Raw genomic sequence first — 20,496 nt, 5'->3', positions numbered from 1 at the left:
TTTTTACTTGGAGAGTGGTGAATGATTGGAATAAGCTTCCAGAGTCTGTTGTGGGTGCTACGACTGTGAATGCGTTCAAGGCAAGATATGATACATTCTGTATGAATGTTGAATAGTTGTTCCAGACATGATGTTAGGGCCTCCCTCGATGAGTCGGTCGACTCCTTGGAGTTATCCCGGAACAATAATAATAACAATAATAATATTGTGCACTTGATCGATGATTTCTGGTGTTGTTAGACTTTTTGGATATTCTTCACGCAGATCATCTAAAAGATTAGTATGGCCACGTTTAAACTCGGCAGCCCATTTTTTAATTATCAAAAATGAAGGAGAAGTTGTGCCAATGAACTTTTATGAACTTCAAATGATTTTCTTTTGCCGTTAAACCTTCTTTTACAGAGAATTTTATAACTGCACGATACTCCATAAGGAGAATAGAAGTGGAACTGCAGGATAGAGAAAAGAGCACATTTGAGGCTATTTGGTGTGAGAATGAAACTAGCAAAACAAAATATAGAGTTGGGTGCTGCTATAGACCAGGTGATGGAATAGATGGTGGTGATAGTATGCATAAGCAAATAGAAGAAATGAGTGGAAGGAGGGTAATTATTATGGGCGATTTCAACTGTGGTAGCATTGATTGGAGTGAGGAGAGGAAACACGGGAGAAAGGAATTGGATTTCATGCGGTTATTAAGGGATAACTATCTGCAACAGCATGTAATAGAAAATACTAGGGGTCAGAGAGTGCTTGACCTAGTCACTGCATCTGAGAATTTGGTTGTAACGAATATGACCACGTTGCCACCAATTAGTGAGAGCGATCATAGGGTCTTGACTGGGGAGGTGGCTAAAGGTGTGGAATTTACAATTAAGACAGGATATGACAAGTATGACAAGCTTAGAAGATTGATTGGTACAGTGCTATGGCATGTACAACTGCAAGGGCTAGAAGTTGACAGTGCATGGGAGGCGGTTAAAAAGTGTTTGCATGAAGCAATGGCTGACTGTATGCCTAGAGTCCGAATAATAATACAAGTAGAAGTTAAATGGATGAATAACACCATTAAGCTTGGGCTGCAAAAAAAGAAACAACTATGGAGGGAATTTAAAGAGAAAGGTAACCGGCAGGCACAGTATAAAGCCCAGGCCAGAAGGTTCACGAATGTGGTAAGAAAAGCAAAAAAGCATTTTTTTTATTTTTTATTATTAATTTATTATTATTTTTTTTATCACTAGAGGTCAGGATAGGAAAAAGGATTAATTAACTACGTAGATTTAGTTTACCAGTATACAGGGCATAAGCATGTAGCTTGGTTCCTTATACACTTATATTCTTCCGATGATGACCTCGATACAGGGGTCGAAACGTCAAGTTTTATTTTATTAGTAATTAATAAACTAATCTGTTCAACATGTGTATTTTTGTGTCCCTAAATTTACAAATATGAAAGCAAAAAAGGATTACAAAAGAACATTGGCCATGCAGGCTAAAGAGAATCCTAAACAGTTTTTTCGATATGTTGCAAGTAAAAGAAAAAATGTATATGGCAGAATGATTTTAAAGAATGCCGATGGTAGGGAGGTAACTGAATCAGTTGATATAGTTGAATTACTGAGCAAGCACTTTGCAAGAGTATATCATCCAGGTGGTGATATTGCAGGAATGAATGAACCAATAGATTATACGGGAATTGTGGTGAATGAGGTGGAGGTGAGTGGTCTATTGCAAAACCTCAATGTCAATACATCTGTGGGATTGGATGGTATACCAGCTCGTGTCGTACGTGAAGCGGCTAAAGAATTGTTAGTACCCTTGACCATTTTGTTTAATCTGAGTCTTGGGTCTGGGTTAGTCCCGAGGGGTGGAAAGAAGGAAAAATAGTTCCACTGCATAAAGGAGGTTCCAAGACTACTGTTGTAAATTACTGACTGATTAGCATATCAGGAATCATTGTCAAGGTCTTGGAGAAACTAGTCAGTAACTTGCTCATGTTTTATAACACAGTAACGGCTGAACTGGATAAGGGTAATGAATTTACAGTGATTCTACTGGACCTGCCAAGGCCTTTGACAGGATACTACATGGAACTCTAATCAGTAAACTGGAGCAGATGGGGATGGATATAGAGTTGGTGAGATGGATAGGAGGGTGGTTGATGGAGAGATACCAGAGAGTGGTTTATTCAGGAGTGGAGTCCAAAAGACGGCTTGTGACTAGTGGTGTGCCGCAGGGTTCTGTTCTGTTCTTGGACCACTACTTTTCAATTTGTTCATTAACGACATAGGAAAGGATCTGAGAGGAAGTGTTCACTTGTTTGCTGATGATGCAAAGTTGGGTAGAGCAATTGTGAGTGCACAGGATGTGAACATTTTGCAGGATGATTTGGATAGTTTGGAGGACTAGGCTAGGGAAAATGGATGTCAATTTAATGTAGCAAAGTGTAAGGTTATGCATTTTGGAGTGAAAAGATTAGCAGTAGTATATCACATCGGTGGAACCGTACTCCAGGAGATTGATGAGGCCAGGGATTTGGGAGTATTTGTGGATTGCGAGTTGAAGTTTACTGAACACATTGCAAAAGTGGCTAAATGAGCTCATCAAATCACTTGGTGACTGAAAAATACTTTAACAAGTTATTGTTCCTCTATATCGAGTGCTGATAAGACCCCATCTAGACTACTGTGCCCAGATATGGGCGCCAGGGTTTCTTCTTGATGGGGAGGAGGTGGAGAGGTTCCAGAGATGAGTGACCAAGATGGTGGTGGGTCTATGGAATGAACCTTATAAGAACAGATTGAAGATTTGTGGGTTGCAAAAATTGGTTGATAGGCAGAAAAGAGATGATATGATTGAGACATACAAATTACTGAAGGGTTTCTATAAGATTAATCCAGAAGATATATTTGAGAATAGGACTGGTGGTGGGAGGACTAGGGGCCATACATGGAAGCTGGGCAAGAATGTGGTTAACAAGGGTGTTAGAGCTAGGTTTTTTACTTGGAGAGTGGTAAATGAGTGGCATAAACTGCCAGAGTCTGTTGTGGGTGCTATGACCGTGAATGAGTTCACGGTGAGGTATGATAGCACCCACAACAGACTCTGGCAGTGTGAATGTCGAATAGTTGTTCTTGATATGATGTTAGGGCCTCCCTCAATGAGTCTCTCGACTCCTTGGAATTGCCCATAATAATAATAATAATAATAATCCATTTCAAGGGATATAGACAACACTTTTGCTTCAGACAGCTGTATAAAACAAACTACTTGATAGAATGACTTGCAATTTCAGATGGATGCTTGTGACAGATGTACCAACTTAGAAAAAAAAATCTTGCAGATACTGTTGCCATCTATGGTTGAGGTCGAGAACTTTTCAGACCATTCTCATATTGCTAAAGTTGCTAAGGTAGCCCATAAAATTACTTGGCTATTGAAGAATACATTAACAAGTATTTTACTCTTGAGTGACGCTTGTGGCATTATAATTAGGAATTATAAACACGTTAGCACAAGAATATTTTAATATTTGTCAAATATTTCAGTCTGAAACTATCTTCAGTGGCTACATAGGAACAATTTTTAACAAGGTGGAATACAACAATTGATCATTCAAAAGTAGAACGAGCCACATGATGTTACATTGCAAAGCATTAAAGAGAGGAAAAATTTCATCGGAGTGATGACTAAATTATAGGTATTAATTCACAATTTCATATAATAATCTTAATTTATAAATAACATTAGACTAATGTAGGAATTAAAAGTCTCAATTAAAAAAAATTATATATATATATATATATATATATTTTAATGTGTTATCCTGATTAAACTTTCTCACACTCATAGAATATTCTCACTCGTCAGATCATTAGCCAACCAAGATAATTCATTCTTTTGCTTTACCAGTTTAAGTTTTAAAGTTTAAGTGTATTAAAGATGAGGATGATATTACTGATCAGAACCATGTGACCATCCCTACATAGCAGAATTCACCTGACACCTGTTACTCCTTGATCTTTAATCTCTGAACATATCTCCTTATTAGAAACATCAAGGAGATATCATTCTGATATCACTCCTGTAGAATAGGAGTGTTTTATGAGTGTTACTGTAACTGGTTGGTATTCCACTCATTAATATTGTTCTCAGTTATTTTTCAGAGTGCTGCTGACATGTTGTTTGCACAAGGATATAACCAGAACGTAGTTTCTTAATTGTTTTGGGAATACCTATCAGACCTTCTAAGCCCTTTTGAATAAAGAAGGGTGACATTATCTTTATTGGACTTTTATGTGTTGCATGAATGAGGAAAACACTAGAACATTGATATTGGTGTCGGATGTCTTTTGTTTCTTACTTCTGGTATCGAATGATATATCTACAGTATCCTCACTTGGTTGGGGCTTTGAGAAGGGCCCTGAAATAAATGAGAATGAAGGATTCATATTTAGGGATTTTTTTTGGGTGTCAGAGCTCCTCACTTACCATGGAGCCACACACACACGAACACTCACTAACTGTGAAGCAATAAATGCACTCAGAAGTGGAAGAGCTGATTTACGGTGGATGCAATAATACCAACACCAGTAAGACTTGGGCTGTGTCCATAGACCATGATATAAGAGGCTTACTGCAATGCCATTGACCCTTGCAGACAAGGCCACTAGTTGATTGATCTTGGTAGGTACATCCGTGTTGCCACTTTGGCATCTCAGTTCTCACCAGTCTGAGAACTGAGATACTCTTTGGTATCCCAGTTCTCACTACAACTCCAGATATACAAATCAGCCTATAATTTATAGCCTTAGCCTTATCACCACCTTGACAAAGTAAAACAAATTTACCTTCCTTCCACTCCATTGGGACTTGTGCTGTTGCAAAACACTTATTAAACAGGGAGGCTAAAGCTGATGTCAACTCTCTATAACATTCCTTTAAGACACACAGTGATATGCCATCAAGTCCTATTGCATTATTTACACCTAGCATACTTAACTCCCCATATACTTTTTGCTTGCTCACCATTAATTCTTCTCTCATTTCATTCTCTACACTTGAATTTCTGATTTCACACTGAAGATGAAACACGCTGATCAACTGCTCACTGAATATCTCTAGTATATGCTCTGCAGCGCTAGCATACTACCACTTTCATCCATTAACATCATCTGGACATAATCATTCTTCTTTCTACTTGCCACAGTTCAAAAAATCTCCGTAAGATTTTTTGAATCTCTCATTTCTCTTGGCCTGATTTGCTAATTTCTGCTCATGCTGCACTTTTGCTGTCCTTAACGAGTCATTCTCCAGGCCTGATCTTTATACTCTTCATGTAACTGATTATTACCATTATTCATTCCTTGTTGCCTCCAAAGTGTCTTCTTCTAGATTTCATGCTTAATTCCCTCATTCCTCAACATGGCACCTATCTTATTCAGCCTTTTGACCTTCAGAATACATTCACACACCGATACTGTTAAGCATCTTTCTGTTAGTTCCCAAGCAGCATTTATTTCTTTTCTGCTCAACTCCTCCTTCCATCATATTGCTTCAGGCAGTCTCCTTTTTTTTTTCACATATGATGTCTGTAGATGCCATATGGTCACTCCTGTACTTCACCAGATTTTGGAAGTGAAGAATTCTGCTAGAAGAAGTGGTAGGGTCACAGATGCCCTTTCCACACAGAGCTAGTAGGATAATCACAAACACTCATGCCCGTGACAGGATTAGAACCCACAGTCACTTGACTGGAGAGCAGACACACTAATCACTTGGCCTACCAGGCTGGCAGCAGTCTCCTAAGCTTCTCATAATCAACAGCCTTGTAATGCCACATATATGTGCTTTCGTTACTGTCTTCAGATGGCCAGCCACAATCCAGGCAATGACTTCATGATCACTCTTACCTACTGAAGGGAAGTACAAAATTCCACTCCCAATTATATCCTCTGATGAAATGATCAGATCTCTCAATCCTCATGTGCTCTCCTTTACAAACTTCCTAAGACAGTTATCTATCAAGAACTCAAGAAATTCATTTTCCTTATTCCCAAATGCTATCTCCCCTTCCAATCTATACTGCCATAATTAAAATCACCCATAATAATCACCCTTCCTTTGTTCACTAACCCAAATTGTTTATATTTTTTTCAACACCACCCTCTGCATTTCCTGGACTATAGCAACATTCAACTAAATATCTCTTCTTGTCATCCTCCACCTTACACCAGACTCCCTGAAAACCATCACTATCCTCTTTCATGTATACTTAATGTACACATAATTCCCCTGCTATAATCAGTAGCACTGCCCCATCCCTCCATTCTTGTGAAATTCCCCCCCCCCATCCTTTATATCCTTGTGAAAAACACTGTACCCTTCCATTTCTATTCCCATCATGATATCATCCTCATTCAACCATGTTTCACTTATTAAAACAATTTTTGGGTGAACAAACTCAATCAGTAAAACAATTTCATCTCCCTTATTTCTAATGATTTGCCATTTGTAAATAAACACAGCAGTTCACTTTTAGGTTTGCTGACAACCAAGCCACTTATTGGTTGTCATTTCCCCACACACCTACCTTGGCTTCATCACTTTTATCACTGCTTACCTCATATATCTCCTCAGTCTCAACTATCTCCCCATCACATCCCAATCCATTCCACTCCTATGCTGATCATTCCCATACACACATTGAATACTACTTCCAACATCTACTCTCCCTATGCCATGTGGCTCTGTGCACCCATGTTCAACCTCCCCCCCCCATTTCCCTGTTCCTCTTGCATTCCCATTTTCTCTTTGTTTCTCACACTAGTACATCCATTGCCAAGCACTTCAGTCTTCCATTATATTCTCCTGATCTTTCACTTCATCTCTTACTTCTGATCTCTTGGTTGCAACACAAACTGCGCTCTCCTCTCTGCCAGCATACCATTCATGATTCTCGCTTTTCATTTCAACTCATCGTTATGATACTGCAGCAGCACAATGAAAACCTTTTACTCTCTTCAATAACCTCCTGATATCCATCCTTATATTCTCTATTCTCCTTACGTCCAAACTAAATCATTGGTTCCCACAACTACCGCTAATTCTCTTGCTATTTCTTCCTCATATCCAAAGCATGAATTATCTCTCTCATTCTCCCTCCTGGATAGCAGATTTTATGGACTCTCTCTCATTAACCAATTCTCTAATAATGGAATCTCCATACACTGATATTCCTGAGTCCTTCGTCACCTCTTTTTTTCTTTCATTTGTTTCCATTAAACATCCGACATCAATTTGCATATTCCTGATTTTATTTTTCATTTTGAACAAGTCTTTCTTCAAATCCATTCCAGCAATTTCACCCTCTGTGACTCCCACGGTCTTTCTCCCTCTCATTCTGCCACCTTTCTTCAGTTTCCCTATTCCTACTTACTTTTGCTTCCATATCACTTACTTTCATTTCTTCATTCTTAGCTTCTTTCTCTTTCTCTCTCTCTCTCTCTCTCTCTCACTAGCTTTCATTCTGTTATTTACACAGTCTTTTGCATCCATAATTAGACTTTCGGTCCTTTAGTCTGCTTTGCATTCACTGATAATTTGCAATCTAACAAAATATCACACTTTCTATAAATTCATACCTTCTCTCATCTCCTGTTCAGTCTCTCCACAAACACATCTTTCACATTTTGCCATGCATGCATCTTGCACTCACAACATCGAAGCATTTTCTAAAAGTCTACATTGTCAATATCATTTAATCTTAGTGCTACAAGCCAAGCAGGCATGTAGCACTGTTTAAGGCAAGAATTAAAAATTCAATAAAAAATCTCAATAACAAATCTACAAAACACAACAATCGCACACGTACACTAAGCTATAATATAAACAATAAATAATATTATACTAAAATGTAAGGAATATCACCGATTATAACACAAAATAGCACATCTTTTCTAGAGCTCATTATGAGGCCCTCTAGCAGAATTCCGAATTTAGTTGTTGTTTTTTTTCCCCATTCAATGAACTTAAAAAGCATTAAAGATGTTTAAATGTTTGCTACTTAAAAGAATATAATGCTTACATTTGAAGAAATAGCCAGGTTTCCCAAAGGATCGCCATTTAAAACATCTGTACCAGCATTGTATATAAGAATGTCAGGATGGAATTCATTTAATGATTGTTGCAAATTACTGAAAAGGATATTAAAAACAAATTAAACATATCATAATTATAATTTTTTTTTATTAAATTTTTTATCCATTTGTTCTTGATTTTTCATTAAATTAGAAAAAAGTTTCCTATAATCAAAGATGGAAGCATAAGAACTCTGTAGTGGGTAAGGAAGTTAAAGAAGTACTCCAAAAAAACAAAAAAAACATATAACAGTTCCTAGCTAGTAAGTCAGTGTGTGTGTGTGTGTGTCCTTAGTGAGAGAGAGAGAGAGAAAATACAGGAAAGCTAAGTTCTATGTAAAAAGTATCTAAATGAAAGTCATGGGAAGATTTGGGGAAATTTGGTAAGGGATTGTCAATCACTTTGCTCACTTTAAATACAGATCCACAAGATCTTGCAAAGTTCCATAGTTGAAAAATTTTTGATTTTTCTTTGAAATTACATGAAGCAATCCCCAATGAGAATAATTGTTTATTTTATTTTTTTACATTCATATTAAACAGTACCTATCACTGCCTTCTAAATTTCAAGACTTCACCCAAACTGGTATCCCATTCAATGAGTGAAAGAGACAATCTAATCACGCTCCTATCAATTTCATACCTCATGGCTCCTCTTACTGATTTTGCATTATCTTCAAATAAATGTGTATCTTCAATTTCAATATTATCAAGATACTTACTCTTTATATTATCGGATATAATATAATCTTTATATTAACTGGATATTGCACTAAAAACTCTCCTCAAAATCATTAATAAACATTAAAAATAACAATGGCCCAAATACAGAATGATTTCATCACTGATAACTCTCTTCCTGCTTACAGACTCAGCACAACCATACATTATCTTTTAATACCTGTTGGTCAGTCACTCTCAAATTCAAGTTTGTTACAAGTTTATTTTGCAAACCCATCCTCCACTGGATTGGTATAACAGCTTTCAGTGTAGAATCCTGTCAAAAGACTTGGCAAAATCCCAAAATACCACAATACATCATTTCCCCTACCAACTCTACCATTACTCTATTATAGAAGAAGGGCACATGGCTAATTGCTAAAGCAAAACCTACCTTTAACAAAATCATGATGTCTACTATAGAGGATCCTAATGTTATCTACCTGTCTTTGAGTGTGAGTTCTAACCAGCCTTTCCAATTTTATGTCTGACTATATCAGACGCTAATGTGTGTATAATGAAGGCTATTGCTAACAACTCTTGCACATTCCCTTAGCACTTATGTCAATATCCCATCAGTCGAACTGCTGTACTTGAGTCAAGCTTTTGTTGAGCTTGTAAGTTTTAATACTTCTAAATCATCTACCTCTATACTTTTGTCCAGATCTTTCCCAACATCCACAAAAAGCTACTATAGCCACCCAGAACCTATGTCTGTGAGACACAGGCATCTTTAAACTTATTCCCATGCACTACTGATTCCTCTACTATACAGTTTCTAATGTCCAGGCACTGTTTACTCAGTTTCACCTACCAGATATGCATTGTTACCTCCCAAGGTTGGAGGCATAATGGTCAAACCATTTAAAGACAGGTTCTCAGACACTGTTAGAGAAATTTCAGTATCTGAGTAATTCTAAATTCATTTTTCCTTATCCAGCATGCTTTCTCCTCCTCCAGTCTATATCTCCATATCTGAAACCATCCATAAGGGTAGTCCTTGAATGCAACCTATATTATCTTGCCATCAAATATTTTAGATCTCTTTAAATTCATCATGTATTCTGGGTATATCAGCTCAAAAGAAAAGCATTATCAACAAATTGAAGAAAATGCGATAGGTTGTCCAATTTCTCCCATCCTTGCTATCCTCTATTTAGAACAATTGGGAAAAAAATAATTCAATGTTTAATCCAAAACCTTCAATATGGCTTCGCTATATGGATTCTATTTCTGCTGTCTGGAATAATTCATATGAACAACTAGAAGTCTTCTTACAAAAAATCAACTACGCCACAGAATCAATTTCACTATGGAACTTTAATCAAGTGGAATTATATCTTGATATATCTTTCTTTGATAATAAAAAGAGAATTGAATGGTTCCTTATCAACATCTGTTTTTTTTGAAACTTTCCTTGTCTCTGTCCATCACACTTTGGCTCGCTATCCTTCACAGAAATATAGTTATTAAATGCCTTCTTTCAAATGCCATCTGTTCTTCATATGACCTACTTTGAAAAGAAATTTCTATAATCTCAATGGTTATAACTAAAATAACTAAAAACAACAGAGAAGATAATCAACATTTTTCTTCATCTTCTATTAGAAGAAAAGACTCATGTAGAATTGCCATCCTATACATTAAAGATCCTGTGAGTTATATCCAAAACATGGTTTGGATACAATCCACAGGATCTAGTGGAGAAAAAAAACCACCATGCTCCACCATAGTAAATTCAAAAAAGAAAGACTGTTTCTAGAATCTAGAAATTGATCTTCCAGCAGCACTCAGAAATCAACCGAATTTAGATAAATATAGTTTCATAAAACTTCCCAAAATTTAGGAAACATTAATTATCAGAGATCCCACGTTACATCCTAGGCCACCTACAAATGCCCATAGAGGGCGCACCACCTAGATAGGATTTTAGAGTCACTCATGTGTTTCATTTAATATTGTATTGTATTTGAGTGTGTCGTTACAAAAGTTATTTGTAATCCCTGAACATGTCTTAGAGACTGAGATGAAATATTGGAAGCATTAAAATTAGTTTTAATCCTTTCCTGGTGCTGATAAGATTCCATTAAACCTCCAACATGATGTCTTCACAGCACTTAAGCCTCACATACGGAAGGTGTGGGCTGTGGCCAGATAACAAAAACATTGTCAACATATCTAAGTCAAACTGTAGTTTTTAAAGTAAAAGAATGTAGAGCAAACTGCTCAAAGGCTTTCACATGAACAATGGAAGGAGATAGGCCTATGGCTGTAGATTCTTTATTTAAAGAAGCATTGTGTCACTGATTGGGACATTTGTGAAAGGGCAGAAATGTCAAACTGACTAATTAATCATCTTTGCCAAGCATTATGTTTTTAATTTTGTTTATGAAGTGCTTTGTTTTTATATGATTTTTATATATTTTATATATTTGTATGTTTTTATATTGGGGAAGGGAGGGAATGACCTACCAACTCCTTGAGCACTGATGCTAGTTTCTTGGCTGTGGTGATGATTAGGGATATCTATATTTCAACTGCCATCCAAAGCAGAACATTGAGTTTGTGTACTTTAAGAACACAATAAATTCTAGGAAAGCATGCATATTGTGGTAATATCTTTTTTAACAGTGTCTGACAGCCAAGAAATGGAAATTTAAGTAATTTAACAGTTTTCTTTTTATTCCTGATAGTTGGATTATAGTTCACAAGTTGATAAGTGTTGCTGTCGGAGACTAATTGATTCATTTGATGAAGGTAAGTTGACCTGTTTAAAATAACCATAGCATTACCTGTGTCAGCCTTTGTGATAATGATATCCTTATTAGCTTTAAATGACTTCACAGCTGCTAATTCTGCTTTGGTGAGACTGCTACACATTGCTTTGGTATTTATTTAAAATGTTACAAGTTCCTAAATGAATTTTATCAGATACATTAATCAGAAGAAATTTAATGCTCTTTTCAATATGGCATATAACATCCGATTTATTAATAGTTCCAGGTGCTACTGTGAAGTTTGTTCCTTTTATTAAGTAGCAAAAGTTCACAATTATTTAGGGTGTGGCTGGTCAGGTTAATCATGTGGCAGTTATTTGCAGGTGATTGGTTGCTCCTCATTTCCCTTGTCTGTGGTTGGCTTCTCCTAGAATTATACCCTGGGGAAGAGATATCCTGATTGGTTATATATGTATGATGCCCATTCAGATATTTTATCTTGCTGTTGTTTTTTTTCAGTCTATGAAATTTAGCTACAGGTTTTTTCCTTATTAGTTCCAAACCTATGTTCAGCTGAGTTGTCAGTGATCCTTTCCACCTCTACTGCTACCTGGAGTATACTGAGTCCCATGCAACTGCCAGTTTTTCTACTTTGGAAAAACAGGCTGATCTGTTTTTATACACATTTTTGAACATCCATCCTATATTAGCTCTAAGAAACACAGCAGATCAGATTTAGCAGAACATAGGGTTACTAATACTAGCACTAGCAACAGGATCTTTTGAAATCATACCAAATTACTACATATATTATTATTATTATTAGATACCTCCAGGGAGTCCAAAGACTCATCGAGGGAGGGCACCTGCTCTACAGCTCTATCTCTGCCACTCAATCCACCGCAAGTACACCAATGGCATCTACCGCCGACCACCACCACTAGTATTTCCAAAGACAATCACAAATTTCCATGCCCACAGCAGGATTCGAAACAGCAGCCATTTGGCTGGAGAGCAGATACACTAACAACTTGGCCAGCCAGGCTGGCCAGATGTTCTCATAAATATGAGCATCTTTTTAAAGAAAGTTCTGAAGTCTCTCTACATTACTCAAATCTCAACCTCAATGATGGACTTTCTGTGCCAAAAAATTGGGCACAGAAAAATTAATATTATATGTTTTTTTTTTAAATCACACACACACACACACACACACACACACACACACACACACACACACACACACACACACACACACACACACACACACTTCATTTGATCCTAATAGTAACAGTTTTTACTTGAATGCATACAAGGACAGATCCCATTCTCCACATATCTTTGTCATCACTTAATTTTCAACTCTAATACACTGATAATGGTTCATGATATATAAAGTGAAATATCGGCAGTTTAATCAGTCTTAATTAAATAATTTTTCATCTGTGTCTATGTGTGACCTCAAAATTTAAAAAATTCAAAAAACTTACACAAACAATTTCTTCCATATTCACATCATCAACATTTATGGTATAAACACCAATCTAAAATATGTGCCATTACTTGAAAACATCCAAACATGATCTCTTGTTTCAGAATAAACTCAAATTAGTGCCACAACAAGAACAACCACAGCCTATCTTCATCCTCTAGACCAGGGCTGTCCAACCTTAGGCAATCCGAGGGCCACATTAAAGCAAAAGATTTATCCGAGGGCAGCATCACAATGCATGTGTAGTAATTTGGTGAGCAGCAACGACACAATCTCGATAGCTGAACAAACGAACAACACTAATTGAGCACTAATGGCATGTGCTCACATTCCCTGTGAGTGCCTGGAGCATGCACATTGGAACAAAACAGTGTAAGAACACTTCTTTGACACATCTAATATTTAAAAAACGTGGATATATAGTGTTGTAAAAACACCAAATAAAATTACCAACATTGAGATTATCGATTAGTAAATAGAATTAAAATATCTAATACGCATTTGGTTCAAATTGATATTTAATTTTTTTGCTCGTGAAAATCAAAACCCACAGGCAGGCTGCACAAAATCGCACCACAAGTCGCATGCGGCCCATGGGCAGTGCTTTGGACAGCCCTGGCCTAGACGATACCCAAGGTGATTCATTTTGCCACAAGAGTGATACTTGTGCTTTTGTGCAATCCAATATTCCTTGCCAGCGAATCTTGAATCCTCTCTTTTTTAACTTCTGTGATTGAAAATTTCTTTGCTTCATTATGTACCATTCATCTGCTATCTGTACTACTTCTCCAGTTCCAAAAGTCATTCCAACCTCTTATTAAAGATTAGGCATCTTTGGACAATGAATATTGGATTGCACAATAGCACAAGTACCACCCTTGCAACAGAAGGAATTATACAGAGTATAGTTTGGAGGGTTAAGATGAGCTGTGATTGTTATGGTGTCCTAATTTGGTGTTGAATCAGAAACAGGTGATCAGGTTTGGATGTCTGCAAGTGATGGCACACATATTTTAGGTTGGTGTTTATACAACAAATGTTGGTGAAGTGAATTTAAAGAAATTTATTCCGTAAGATTTTTTGAGTTGTAAATTTTAAGGGGAAATTTTTGAGAAAGTTTTATTTATTTTTTTATTTTATTTGAGTTTATAACATGAAGATCACACATAGACACAGATGAAACATTTAAGACTGATTAAACAAAAAATATTTTGATTCCCATATATCTTTAACTATTATCAGTGTAATTACAGCCTGGAAATTAAAAATTAAACAGCAATAAAGGTATATGGAAAATGGAATCTCTCCTTGTATGCAATTGCGAGACAGCCAAGTAAAGACTAATTTTCTTATTAGTATCAAGTGAAGTGTGTGAGCATGTGATTTAAAAAAAAAAATTATAATATTCAACAGTATAGTTTTTAATGATTTCCCAGATTTTTGGCATGGAAAGACCAAAAGATCATTAAAGTTGAAATATGTTCAATGTAGAAGAATTCAGAACTTTCTTTAAAGAGATGCCCATATTTACGAGAACCTCTCTGTAGTAATTTGATATCATTCCAAAGGATCCTGTGGCTAGTATTAGTAATCCCATGTTCTGCTAGAGCTGATTTGTTGCATTTCTTGGAGGTAATGTAGGACTGATGCTCTGAAATGCATATAGAAAGAGATAATCCTGTTCGTCATAAAATAACTGGCATTTGCATGGGACTGAGTACACTCCAGGTAGCAGCAGAGGTAGAATTTTAAAGATGATGGAGATTATATCATAGAGTTTATTGAATTAATCAGTGCAGATATTGAAACTTCTTTAGGATATGAGAAATGCATTCTGAAATGCCTTTAAAGGTATGAGATGGTAACTTGGTGAGAGTCATCTCTTCTAACAGAGGATGGAGAACAGTAGTTGATAATCTTCTCTACTGTTTTGGGACTACAAACATTGAGCATGCCCATTTCTTTGAAATTTGTAGAATATATACTGTATATTCCGCCGTACAATAAATAATATTCATTTATTTGCTTTGAAGTGGGGCAAAGCAAATAAAAAGGAGAGCAAAAACTTCAAAGCTACAGTGAGTTGGTGTAACCGGTTTATGGAAAGGAAAAATTTAGTGCTTCGACTAAAAATGAAAATCGCACAAAAGCTGCCAAAGGATTTGAATGATAAGTTATTAAGTTTTCAAAGATTTATAATTGCTAAAAGAAAGCAAAATAATTATTTATTGTGCATTTTTGGAAATTATGGAGACAACTACCGTGTTTGAATAAAAACTTTAGTTTACTATTACTAAAATTTTACAATTCGACGTTTCGACCTTTATGTCAAGGTCATCTTCTGGAGCGTACAAATATACACAGGAAACAAGCTATACTACAATCATACTGGTTCGTTAAAGACACTGACTAACCGCTACCACAATTGTTGGCCTGACCTCTGGTGAGAAAAAAAAAAAAAAAAATTTCACATCAACGCTAAAGTCCTATTATTTGTGTTGTCTACTATATACATTAACATCATTCCAGCCAGTTGGAGTGGAATGGTTTCTACTAATAGCAGATTGGCTAGAGTCCTGACTTATGTTGAATCTTTCAAATTAGGTTGGCTGAATGTGTGCCATCCAGATCCTTGGAATTTTCATACCATCTTTATTGTTGATATTTGGGTGGTTTATCAGGATTTCGCAGGATTCTTTAAATTTTCTCTCGTACCATGTTTTTGTGCGGTGTAAGGAGCAGGTGCTTTTCCAGTTGATTTGGTGTAAGGTGTTGAGTGCGTGGTCTGAGAGGCCTGCTTCACCATAATGGTTATATTTAATGTGTCTAATGTGTTCTTTTTTGCGTATAGGGATTGTCCGTCCTGTTTCACCAATGTACGGTAAGTTACAGGTGCAGCGGATGCAATAGACTCCAGGATGTGCTAATGGGAGGAGAGGGTCTTTAGAGGAGCTGAATATGGTTTTAAGTTTAGTGGGTGGTTTAAAGGTGGCATTAAGGTTACAATGTTGTAGGATTCTGTTGATTTTTTCTGATAACCCTTTAATGTATGGGATGGCTATGGTTTTACTGTAATCTAGATTCGTTTTTGTTGTGGTTTTATAGAGTATTTTATTGACAGTATTTTTGTTATAGCCATTGTTTATGAATGTGTCACTAATGATTTTTAGTTCTTGTTTCAGGGCCTGCTGGTTAGAGCAAATAGTTGTGGCTCTGTTTTTAAGGGTGTTTATGACTCCATATTTTTGTGCTGGGTGGTGATATGAATTCGCATGTATGTATTGGCCCGTGTGTGTCGGTTTTCGGTAGACCGTGAAGGATAGATTGCCTGAAGGAAGACGTGTAACTAGTGTGTCTAGGAACGGGAGCGAATTTTGGTTTTCGATTTCGATGGTAAATTGTATGCGTTCGTGTTGTTTGTTTAGGTGGCTGAGGAATGTGTTTAGCGTTTGTCGACCGTGCGGCCAGATCGCGAACACGTCGTCAACGTATCTGAGCCAGATTGTTGGTCGAAGCGTGGCAGAATCAAGAGCCCTTTGCTCGAAGGTTTCCATGTAGAAGTTCGCGATTGGGGGGGATAATGGTGAGCCCATGGCCGTACCTTCCTTTTGTAGGTAGAATTTGTTTTGCCACACGAAGTAACCAGACTTTAGTACGTGGGCAAAGAGGGCCGTAATGTCGGGCGGAAATTTGTTCTGTAGTAGGAGAATAGTGTCATTGATGGGGACATTAGTGAAAAGGGCAGAAACGCAAAACTGACTAATAAGTCGTCTTTGTCGAGTGTTATGTTTTTGATTATGTTTATAAAGTGTTGTGTGTTTTTTACGTAGGAGGGGGAATGACCTACCAACTCCTTGAGTGTTGCCGCTAATTTCTTGGCTAGGTGGTAATTGGGACTGTCTATTCCTTCCACTATTGGTCGAAGGGGCACATTTTGTTTGTGTATTTTCGGAACCCCATATATTCTGGGGGGGGCGGGCGTAGTGGGAGTTTGAGTTTTTTAACTGTGTCTGGTTGCCAAAAAGTGACGGACTTTAATAGTTTTTCTGTTTTGTCCTTTATCCTCTTTGTTGGGTTATAATTTACCATTTTATATGTGTTGTTATCGGCTACTAGTTGGTTCATTTGTAGTATGTATGTTGACCTGTCAAGGACAACAGTGGCACTGCCTTTATCAGCTTTCATTATTATTATGTTTTGTTTGGCTTTTAACGATTTAATTGCTGCTAATTCTGTTTTAGTCAGGTTGTTCTGTATGGTTTTTTTGGTATTTAGGACATTACTGGTTTCTAGTCGTATTTTGTCTGCTATTGTCGTGACGACTTTTTTCCTGTCGTGTTCTAATTTACCATCTAGTTTCAGTCACTTTTATAAATAAAATAACTAATTACGAAATGATCACCGATCCAAAAGTAGGGAAATTTATATTTATACTGCGCCACCCTATTCTCAGATTAGTCTATATAAATAGTAGGATCAATTCTAAATTAGGTTAGCAGTCATCTCATCAGGCCGAATTATTTATTATCATTTTTACTTGGGGTTCCCGCTAGATTCGAATATTTATGAACGGTGCAATAAAAAGGAATTCAGGCAAACACAACTTTTAGATTAACAAAATAAAACATTTAATATATGATATGGTTAACAAATACAAGAACTCTATTTTAAAATGGAACTACACAAATAACTTAACACATCTTCCTAAGTCAGTTATGCCAATTCAATGTTCTAACTTTCATATACAATTCACAGTCTCAAAATACAAATCTTCTTATTTCTAGTCTATATAACAAACTTCACATTTAAACAGTCTTCACAAATCTATCAGCTCAATGTTTATATTCACAGCAGGCAATAAACTACGTAAGCAATATTCCAAGCAAATATATTCCGGACTTTGAGCATCAGAGATATATCACAGTTAATGCTAAAATAGACAAACTTATACAACTACTCTTACCGGACAAAATCTTCAATACATCAAATTACTGAGAGAGCACTTATGAATTAACTTAATTAACGTTAGCGGAACACACATAATAAATATTCTCCACAGTTTAAACTATACTACTGTTAGTCGCACTTCACTATTCCAAATAACAGTAATTAGGTACTGATATCTTTTCTTGTTCACTTTTCTCCAAGTAATCAATATAACCTTTTCCTAGGGCAACATAGAATTAAATCGTAATCCAGATTAACTGGAACTAATCAGAATTTTCGCATTGACTGTCCAGTTTCCTTTTTATCTGATTACTACGTTAACCTTTCTTCATAACAACAGCTGATTTCGTTTATAATATTAAGCTTTATGATTCACTACTTATTGGTTCACTTCCAAACACTATTTTCATAAATTCCTGCCCTAAGGATTCTATAATCTTCCTTTACTTCTTTATTTGTACGCTACCTTCCTTCTGGTTCCGCAAAACTCTCTCCTCACTCCCTTAATAAAAATTCCTCTCTTCCTTTCTCTGTCTTATCTATCTATCTATGACCTTCCTTATCACCTTTTTGTTTCTATCTATGACCTTCACTCCCACCTTACCGTTCGAACGCCACGCTCTACTCCACTCGTGGTTGTTTACGCGTGCATCTCCATGACAATAGACTAAGCGTAAACATTTCGCCAATGTAATGTATGCTCTTTTTACTACTACATGAGTGATTACATAACATTAAATATTTCACAAATAAGAACAACATAATATTTAAGCTACTTCTTCAACTTTTTGATTACATATATAGTTAAATATAAAATAACACTTTACGTTACATCATATATATTTGGTTATACAAAATTCTATACATTTTATTATTCTATAAACTAATAGTAGGTCAGGTTTTAAATAAATATTTAATTAGCAATTCTTAATTAAGAAATAATAAATAATTTTATATAAGCCATGATTAATATTTAATAAGCAATGTTAAATGTGAATGAAAAAAAAATAAATTACATAACATAGCTTCATTCACAATTTAACATAGGCTCACCCTTTCTTTGAAAAATTTTTATTATAAGAAAAATTTTTCTTTTGACACTAGGCTCCTTTAAAAAAAACTGGATTACATATTTCCTTTTCGATTTCTCAAGTAATAGCCAGTTTTACTGAAACTTGGTTCCTTATTATGATTTGTGCTTTTATTCTCTTTCACATTATCATCAATTCTCTTATTACTATTATGATCAATTTCTGCATATCTTCTAAGTTTGTAGTATAGGATTCTCTCCTTTGAATTAATTTCACATTTTCCATTATTAGAATTAAGTTTTTGTTGTCTCACAACTCTGTGGTTTGTTCTACAATATAGATTAGACATTTTACCAAATTTGACTTCAACCTTTAGTTTGCTATTAGTGGTAACTTCTAATTTGGGCTTTGTCACTACTACTTTTTGTTCATCAGTAAGAAGAGGAATATCAGATTGAATGTGTACATGAGAGTTATCACCACTATCTCCATTAGATGATTGATTCACAGCTGATTTTTCTTCAGTAGATGGTCCTGATTCAAGTGGCAATCTAAACTGTTTTGTTTGATACTTAGTCCTATCACAATCATGAATTTCATTTCTTCTGATATATCTCCTTTTGTTCATCAGGGTTATTTCCTTCTTAGAAAAGTCACAAGAAAATTGATATCTTGCTAGGAAGTTTGTTCCCAAGATAATGTGAGAATTTAGATTGGAAGTAGTGGGGACAACTAGTAGGTCTTGCCACACGTACAGTCCAAATTCTGGTAGGTATATTCTTGCTCGAAGCTTTTCATATGCCACAAAGTTTGAGTCTGAGAGAGAAGTAATCCTTACAGGTTGTCTCAGCTTGGCAGTGCTCTTCCACAGTTTGTTCTTTAATGTTAGGAAATAATCCATCCTGATGGTAGAGGCATTGCATCCTGTATCTAATAAGATGTCACATTTGGAGCCCAGGATATCACCTCTAATTCTCATCATTCTCTCATTAGATGTTTGATAATTCTGAATTCTTTTATTTCTCCTGCGGGTCACATTTCCAAATTTTGAATTCCAACTGTTGTTATAGTAGTTTTCCTTGTTATGGAAACAGTTCCTGGCATAATGTCCAACTTTGTTGCAATTATAACACCTAAGAGGATTTCTTTGTTTTATGTCTGTCTTGGATTGAGGAATAACAGACATTTGTTGCCTAACATCATTTAATCCTCGCATTACTTTATCTAGACTACTTAAAATAGGTTGACTTTGTTTTTCAACCTCATGTTTGATCATCTCATCAATTTTACCTGTAGTGGGGTTTTGATTTTCTTGAGAACTCAAGGTAATAGCTGATAACTGTCTCACAACTTCATTAAGACTATCCATTATTGGTTGATTTAACTTATTCACCTCCTGGTGAATTAGGGATTTCACTTCTGTCATCAGTTTCTTGTCCATTTGCTCTTTA

At 36.0% G+C, this 20,496-nt stretch overlaps 1 protein-coding gene across 8 annotated transcripts in view; it reads right to left on the bottom strand.

Moving 5' to 3' along the window:
* HDAC11 (Histone deacetylase 11) overlaps positions 1–20,496 on the bottom strand; it is a 318,225-nt gene that overhangs the window by 51,755 nt on the left and 245,974 nt on the right. For all 8 annotated transcript variants that reach the window (XM_090406559.1, XM_090406582.1, XM_090406593.1 and 5 more), the window contains exon 9: positions 8,087–8,195. In XM_090406559.1, coding sequence (XP_090262685.1) covers positions 8,087–8,195 — 109 coding nt within the window. The remainder of the gene's footprint in view (positions 1–8,086; positions 8,196–20,496) is intronic.

Source organism: Typopeltis vanoorti, chromosome 2 (genome assembly GCF_054136105.1).
Source record: "Typopeltis vanoorti isolate ZY-2024b chromosome 2, IOZ_Tvanoo_1.0, whole genome shotgun sequence".
NCBI lineage: Eukaryota > Metazoa > Arthropoda > Arachnida > Uropygi > Thelyphonidae > Typopeltis > Typopeltis vanoorti.
The sequence above is the reverse complement of the archived record's forward strand: the minus strand, read 5'-3'. Positions and strand labels throughout refer to the sequence as shown.